Source organism: Syngnathus scovelli, chromosome 6 (genome assembly GCF_024217435.2).
Source record: "Syngnathus scovelli strain Florida chromosome 6, RoL_Ssco_1.2, whole genome shotgun sequence".
NCBI lineage: Eukaryota > Metazoa > Chordata > Actinopteri > Syngnathiformes > Syngnathidae > Syngnathus > Syngnathus scovelli.
The window spans coordinates 15,259,610-15,268,541 of NC_090852.1; the positions used below are offsets into that span (position 1 = coordinate 15,259,610).

General features: G+C 37.0%; 1 protein-coding gene across 2 annotated transcripts; it reads right to left on the minus strand.

The window, feature by feature from the left end:
• Positions 1–1,774: 1,774 nt before the first annotated feature.
• On the minus strand, positions 1,775–5,688 carry dnajc24 (DnaJ (Hsp40) homolog, subfamily C, member 24). 2 transcript variants are annotated; one of them, XM_049723295.2, is made up of 5 exons: positions 5,341–5,688; positions 5,057–5,160; positions 4,537–4,672; positions 3,352–3,420; positions 1,775–2,513 (listed from the first exon to the last, which is right to left on the minus strand). In XM_049723295.2, the coding sequence occupies exons 2-5, from the start codon at positions 5,156–5,158 to the stop codon at positions 2,335–2,337; spliced, it is 486 nt and encodes a 161-aa protein (XP_049579252.1). In that variant the 5' UTR covers positions 5,159–5,160; positions 5,341–5,688; the 3' UTR covers positions 1,775–2,334. The 2 variants fall into 2 exon arrangements, with proteins under 2 accessions (XP_049579252.1, XP_049579251.1); XM_049723294.2 differs by having other exon boundaries at positions 5,389–5,685.
• Positions 5,689–8,932: the final 3,244 nt, after the last annotated feature.

Genomic DNA, 8,932 nt, shown 5'->3' on the forward strand with positions numbered 1-8,932 from the left:
GGTTCAGTGACTTTTTTCCCAGTCATTTATTAAGATGAAGAGGTAAGAAAACAAAAAGCTTGAGCGTAATAACAAGCTAACAACACACTAATGACTTGACAAGGGCTGAGACCCTCTTGGGCCCTGCTTGCCACAGCCAATTAGTTAGCGCCCAATGGGGTATCACTTCTTCACAAATAAGCTTCTTGGAAAGGGAGTGTGTGTATGTATGTGTGTGTTCATGTGATAACCCCTGCGTCTAACTGCAATTGGTCTCACTGCTGCAAATAATATTAAAATAGTATATTATTATACAGTACAGAATATTTTAATACATAAAGGAATTGTTGTTTCCTGATTAATATTAAATTATTTTAATACTATTATTAATGGTCACTGTGATATTTTTTGCCCATTACATAGAAAATTGTAAAATTGCAAAGTAAGTCAATTCCCATTCTCCTTGGATAAAACATTGAAAACAGAAAGGACAAAATGTATTTTAACGTACAAGTATGGACTTCAGTCATATGGATAATAACGTTCTCCTCAATGTTCTTCCGCTAAGGCAACTTTGTGAAAAATAAAATGAAACAACACTATGATTGCTATATTGAATTGTTTTGTGAGTGTGGAATGGGGAAGGGCTGTCTGATAAATGATGGTTGGGGAATCTTGAAAAGTGATCTAAAGCATTCTAATTCTAATTGCAGGTGGTGTGTTTTTTGAAAGTGATTTTGTTTCTTTGCACAACTCTGTGAGTGTCTGTTTCTGTCACATCAATATTCTACCAAACCCTTCATTTAAACATCAGCTGTCAAGTCCCCCACCCCCAGTTTCGATAATCTTCAGACCACTTTCGCTGATAGTGATGAAAGGTGGGGGGGGGGGGGGGGGGGGGGGGTGTAATTAGTGCAGGGTAGAGAAAATTCATTTGCACACACTTTTTTCTGTCAAACTTTTAACTTTCTTGGGCATTCTTCTTTCAGATATCTGAGGAGGACAGTGTACTCACATGAATTAAAGGGGATAAATGATGACAGATGATCATTATTCAGTCTCTCTGTCAGTTGTGACCTTTGCAGGTTGAGTGACCAGAGAGAGAGCAGAGTCATTACCAGTCTTTATCCCTTTTGTACGTCTGTCGCAATCCTGCTGAGAGGAGAATAGCTCTATCATTTAGGGCATCACTTCTCAACTTGGGATTTGGCACCCCTGTGGGGTCACAATATAATTTTGCTGGGTCACAGAATGCATTTAAATGTCTTTTTTAAATGACTTTAGACTTTCTGTGAATAAGCACTGTAGATACCATATCAAACTAATTCTACATTTGCTTGTTGCTTTAAAGAAGCACAAAAATACTATTATTGTCAAGCATTAAAAAATGCTGCTTACCTTTGTATCTGAGACACAAAGAAGCCATTTGCAGATATTATCTGTGCACGCGTGAGAATCAAGTTTGGGGGAAAAAAACAAGCGACATGCTGTTTTGTATAGGTGCACTTTGTGCCAAGTTTATCTAATTTGATAGAATTTAGAGGCTTAAATTTAATGGTAAAAAAACATTTGAAATCATATATCATGGTCTCTTTTTTGACATCGATTTTGGCATTTGACAGGGGCGTTTGGCCTTCTTATAGGCTTTACTAAGCAAATGCACATAATTTTGCAATAGAAAAATCTCACGGCGCACCAACCTATAAAATACAGTATACTAAAATAATGATCTTGCCTCAAATTTACCTATCATGCTTAAAGTTGATATACTTGTAAAAAAAGACAGAAACAGAAATCTATTTTAAAATCTTTATGAAGCAATAATTATTTTTCAGCTGTCTTGTGTTTAATTTAGGGAGAAAGGCTCACATATTCAAAGTATTATGCCAGGTAGGCAAGCTGAGACTTGTAGATGACCCTCTTGCTGCTGAAAAAAAAGCCCACAGGTGTATTCTCCAGAGTATAAAGCATCATCACCTTAGACTACTTTGGCTCAGAAGAAATCCCATGACAAGCTCAGTATTACGACTGACAACTTGATGAAATGGAACGACCTCAAGCAAGAGCAGATATCAGCAGTGACGAGCCCACCTAATGATTGATCTTCTATAAAAACACAATTTGTGCAGTCATAATTTATTTTATTAAATAATATGTGACGTGTTTGTGAAAAATACTTTTTTCCATAATAATGATAATAAAAAAAGTTACTTCTATCTATTTTTAGAGAGCCAAACAAAGGTGATATGACATGATGCTCGACAGACTGACAGTGTTGTCTTTGGAAGAGTCTCAATTAAAATGACAATCACCAGAAAGCAAAAAAGTGAAATATTCAAAGTTCTAATACACCCGCTATCTTACACAAGATAGTTTGACATAAATACTGAGAGAACAAGTATCACAGCATACAACCATATGTTGCCCTTCATTTCTTTTCTTTTCATCATCATTCCCTTGCCTCCATGGCAACTCTTCTTCTGAAAAGATGAATTGTCCACCACAGCGGCAGCAGTACGTGTATACACACTCATCTGCAAGGTACACAATATGTATAAAAATATTATATACGATAGAAAAATGCTTTGGCTGAACAACATTGTGATAGTTAATATTTAGAGGTTCCCCACAATTAAACAGCGCTAGGATATACTATAAACTTGAGTTCACGCAATAACAACCGAAAGCTATTGGACATATTTGTAAACAATAGTCCGGAAGCTGCACCGGCGAGACCACAAGATCACAGGGGTTCACGCTGAAAAGTTGAGTTCACTCGATAATAAGCGTGTAAAAGAGAGCTACTGTATGTTATATTTTTAAGAGGCTGGACGATGTGGAATAATTTGAAGTGCAACCGCCGTCAGCGGCGCGCACCCGGCATTGTTGACATAAACGACAATCCATGGATTTAATGATTTGGAGTGACACAGATGGTTTGATAAAGGTGTTATTTATGTTATAGTTATTTGGATAACTGTCAATGTTACGTCAGGCCTGTTCTCAGCTCTTTGTGTTTATGTCACGTTAGCATACCTATCGTTTAGCCTGTTGTTGCTTGTTCATGTCTGTTCTTGGTGTTGGATTTTGTCGAATAAATTTCCCCCAAAATGCGACTTGTACTCCGGAGCGACTTATATATGTTTTTTTTTACATTATTGTGCATTTTATGGGTAATGCGACCTATATTCCGGGGCGACTTTTAGTCCGAAAAATACGGTAAATGAAACATTGGGGCAAAGAGTGGCTATAATATCAAAAAGCTCGCAAGTTGGGTCCTCATATCTTGTGACTTTAGTTTTAATGTCTGAAAAAGAAAACATCAAAGTGGGGACCAAATTAAAATTACACATTAACTTCATGTGTGCTTACCATTGTCCCATGTCATGTCCTCCAGTGAGACTATAGAGTCAATCGGCCAGGCTTGTTGAAGTTCTTGAGCTGAAGGAAGAAAAATTGCGTAACAGCAATTGAGGAACTTTTATGGCCAGTAGACAATATGCTGTCTGTTGTCAATTTCATTAGCTTAATAAGGCTTTGGCTTAACCACTTGCAGGATTTTTCTGGTCATGTCTAGCGAACCCCACAATTAATAGCCTGAGCAACCGAAGAATTCAAAGGAAAAATAATGGGTCCAAAATATTCCCTTTGTATTCTCCCTAAATTAATGAAAGTTCATGAAATGTAATGCATGGCTTGATGGATAGACAATGGTCATTAATAATTGTGGGAGTGAGTGAATAGACAGGTGAAAAAATGTTCACACTTCATTTTAACAGATTAGTTGTGAGTAAAAATCATTATCACGTTGAACACTTTGACAGCGATAATGACTGAGTCACGGATAAATTAGTGTTGAACTTTGCTAAGGCTTTAATTAGTGTTGGAACTGTGTAAAGGATAATTGCTGCTAAGTAATATATTCAAGAGTAAGACGATGGCAATAAATAAGGGACTGTGAGTCAAATATCAAAACATCATGATTGCAAAGTCTAGGAAAAGTTGACAATAACTCAAGCTGTCTTTCAGCTCAGCTCCATGGAAAGAGTCAACTCATTGCTTTTATTAAGTTTCTCCTTAAAGGGACAGTAAAGCAAAGATGGATAATTTTTCACTAACTAGTCCAGTTGATGTATTTTTTTTTCATTATGAGGAAAATGAATAAAGTTGGCATTGTCTATTTTATCAATTAATTTTGAAGAAACAATGAAATAACAAATGTCTTTAAAAATGCCCACTTTTAATGAGGAATCGAGCCACGCCACCCCCCTCCCTTGGTTTATGACATCACCGAAGGAAGTACAGTAAATTTCGGACTATAAGCCGTGACTTTTTTCTCAAATTTTGAACTCTGCAGTTTATAGTCCGGTGCGGATTATATAGGATTTTTCCCGTGATTTTTGTGATGACTTGATCATTTTTATACACTCGTAAAAAGGATGTGGACCACTGTTGCGCGGCACCGCTTTGCTAGGCGGAGGGATATGTGACACGGTCACTGGGGAGAAAAGTGGTTTGTTGATTATTATTATTATAAAGATTATTAGGGGTCATTACCTCTCCTCTGTTCATCATACTGATTTCTCGTCTTGTGCTCACACAGGATTTTCCAGGCTGCATCAATTTCAAGAAATTTCCTCCTCCCAGACTCAGCTTCTGAGTCACACACATCTCCAAGACGATCAGGGTGGCACTGTTAAAACATAAAAGCATTAGGAGAACACACACATCCAAACAGGCGCGCACAAAAAAAAAAAAATAAGACAGTCCAAAGAAAGAAATTTAATGTGCAACTGAAGTGTGAACCACCTTCATTGGAAACTTAATGCAAAAAAAAAAGGTTTTAAAACTCAAAGTTCTAAAACTGGTGAAAGTTCCTTCTTTGACACATCTGACAAAGGTCTTGTCACCTGGTTTGGTTAGATCTATATAAGTACAGTAGTCCCTCACTACATCACGGTTCATTTATCGCTACTTCAGTGCATCACAGATATTTTCAGGAAAAAAAATTAAAATAGCAGACAGGCAGGCAGACAGGCAGACAGAGACAAAGACAGAGAACGACAGAGATATATACCTCTAAGGCAAGCTTCTGATATCTGTATCTGAGCTGCTGGACTGAATCTGAAGGGCTGGCTCCGAGAACAGCATACAGATCCTTCTCTACTGCCTCACACATACCTAGTATGAAAAATGTATATTAACAGAAACCGATCAAGACAGGCGAACAATTTTTCCCAACTCCACTCATTTGATCCAGTCAGATATAAGGATGTGTCACATTGACATATGTCAGAAGTAACGACTTGAAAGTATAGAATTAACTAAACGTGTTCGTTGCCGCTTTCCTAAACGACATACATCCTCAAACCTTTGGACCAATTACACACATATCCTTTGTGGTCAAACCTGGGGAATCGCTGTTGTTCGCTATAAATCGTAAATGATATCACGACCATCCTTGGGGTGTCCGGTGTTGTTGTGAGTCCGCAGGAAAAAGATTAGAGAAATATTCGTTCCGAGTCTCGTACCGACTATTACCGCGTTCACATTACGCTACACATTTGTTCCCCTTTTCAGATCTAATAAGGTTATATTTACACTCTAGAGCAAGGTACCAATTTAATTCTAATATATGGTTTCTGGATATCTGTTGGACAAATTTAACGTAACTTAAATTCGACACATTGATTTACTGAAGTCTACTCTGAAGTCAGTTCACAATCGCAGACTCTCAACCAAGTTGTAAGTTGTGATCGGAATTGTGGGTGAACGTCGACGCCATATTAGATGTGGCACAGCGGCGGGTACCCAGACGGATGCTGCATTCATTTGCTGAATGGAGATACAAGAGGACAAAATTGATGGGACCGAGCTTTTGATTAAGAAAAACCCACATTAGTCACATGAATAACTTCTGATCTTTCAAAAGTAATGATAAATAAAAATCATTTTAAAAATTACCCACTGAAAATCATACATTGTCTTTGAATTGTGGTTCAACAGAATCATTTTTTTGTAAAACAAACTAGAAGAAACATGACTTTACTCTTAACCCATTATTTTATCGAACAACAAGAGGCAGTCACCACGCTTGGAATTTATCCATCCAAAGTGAGGAAAAAAAGCTCCTAAACGTCTGCTCTAAATTGACATTTGACAAAGCTATATACCAGGGGTCAACTACTCCGATCCTCAAGGACTTTTAGAATTTCGAATTTTAAAAATCAAGATTTTAGAATTTAATAAATTTTACTGGTAGTTTAAGTTAAAAACAGATCTGTGAGATGCAACAACATGACTTTCATTACCATCATTTTGAGTCAAGATAATTTAGTTGTTAACCTCAGTGACAAAAAAGGATATTTTTCAAATTAGAGAAGATTTTGACTTTGAAGTTTGAAGTCCATTTTTTTTTTTTTTACGAGTTACAACTGAGGAGATTGGAACAGATGTTCATTAGAAATGTGTGAACAGAAAGAATGCAACAGAATATACTAGCAACACAATATGGTTCATTAAACACAGAAAAGATCAGCTCAACATTTTAACACACTCTTTAGACAACACATGACTGATGGTTCATGTATATATATTTATATTTATATACATATATATATATATATATATATATATATATATATATACACACCAAATATACAAAAATGCAATAGACAATTTAGCCCCTGGGATCAATGGGACACGCAGACCCCTTCACCACAATAACGTGACAACTCATAGAGGGGTATGCCAGAATGTCCACCATTATTTAAACAATGGTGTCACATTCTAGAAGTTGCCTGTGTGTGTGCGCGTGCATGCGTGTGTGTGTGTGTGTGTGTGTGTGTGTGTGTGTGTGTGTGTGTGTGTGTGTGTGTGTAATATATAACGGCAATATTTTTTTGTAAGATTTACATTTATGTCAGAAATGTCTGCAATGCTCTTTATCTGAAGATTAAACACAGTACATTTCCTCTGTGTGTGCATGGATGAGTGCTTGCGTGCATACGATGCATGTGTGTCCAGGACGAGGCTTGTGATGTGTGACATGAATTCACGCATGCACTGAATTAATTCCAAGTGTGTGTGTGTTGAAGCGTGCAATGTAATAATTGTATGTGCATGTGCAGTCATGCAGTACAAGAGTGCCCGTAAACTTAAACAAGAAAGAACAACTTACAGTAAGAACTGAACATTTTCATAAATTGAATGCATTATCAATCTTTTGTGTTAATGGACTTACTCATCTTTTAGTAACATCGTTATTTGTGAATAAAATATATTTGTATGTATGCATGGATGTTTTGCTGGAGAAAAAAATAAAAAAGCATCCACCTTAATGCTTATGTCTGGAAAAAAATACCAATGCAATATTAGCATATCAACAGATATACAAAAACAAAAGAAAAAAGCATCCACCTTAATGCTTATGTCTGGGAAAAAAAAAATGCAGTATTAGCCTATCAACAGATATATTTACAATGTGCTCGAAAAATAGGGCAAATACTGATATAAAATGGAGGTATCAAGGAGATGTAGTTGTGAAGTTGCGTAGGGGAGGCAGTAATATTGATAACTGTGATTCTTATGGCGGGAGAGAGAAAGATAGAAAAAGGGAGGAGCGAACAAGTTGCTAATGGACTGTGAGCTGTTGGTATTGATCAGGCACACAGACATAGAGGTGAGATGCAGCACAATGACCTGACAGTCCTGCTGATCGAAAACTAATTCCCCTCCATCATAATCTTCATCATTGTCGTCACAATCCTATCACAGCCGCAGATGGGCCATGGTTCAGCCACCACGACTTTGTCTGTCGAAAAAAGAAAATTCCCAGAAAATGATACATTTTGACCTAAATACTCATTAGACAGGTTATTTATAGTGCTTTATAGTGCCCAGAACATTTTAAAAAGCCAGATATTCAATAATTTGAAAACATATTAAGATAATTAGCAGAAGCATTGTTACTGTTTTGCCATTCTGAATACGGAATTGTTTTAAAGATTTGTGTTCCAAATGGCTTACCTTAAGTCAAATTTCACATTGCATCGTGACAATCGGTAAAATTTTGTGTGGTTATTGCACACGCTGTTGCAAAATACAATAAAAAAAAAACTACTGCCGAGCATACAGGAACAACAGCTGTCACCCTTGAGCCAAGTTAAGCATTAATTAGTTCTCCGAAAATAAAACAGAAATAAATAAACAAAACAGAAGCAACTGCACCAAACCTGTTCACGCTGTCAAACATCATCACATCAGCTTCATTCCTACATCGCTTTAGTTTTATTGTTTGTTTGTTGGGGGGCGTTTACCTTGTGGTTTCGGCTCATTATTTTTGACATTGTTCGCCAGACAGTGATCGGATGACAGCATTTGGCAGCACTGCGCCTTGGAACAAAATGCTTGAAGGCACCTTTTCAAATCCATAATAGGTCTACTCCACCACTGGCAAACAAACACATGTATTGACATCATAATTACACTGGAGAGAGGAGAGACACACAAACACATGTACACACATTTTCACTTGATGATGTGAAAGGGTCACAGGGTCACTGGGAGTCATCAGGTCTTTGATTGGATGTTTACAAAGAAGTCAGTGTCATCAATTGTCACCTCAGTTCATATCGACCTTTAGAAGAAACCATCATGGAGATGTGAGAATACAGAAATGCTGACAAACTGACACAAAGACCAGGACAAGATTTCTGTTATTCATGCATGCCCGTTATATCCAATTTTGGGTGCATGCGTAATGTTGTAGCCTGCACGCATTCGCAGTTAATGCTTATTATTGGTTGGTATTAATGTCATGTGTTTTCAGAATTACAAGAATATGATTGTAGAACAATGTAAAATCGTAATAGAGAAAACATTCACTCGTGCTATTTAGTATGACAACAATTAAATTACGCGATAAGAATTTTCGCATAGAATAAAAGAGGAT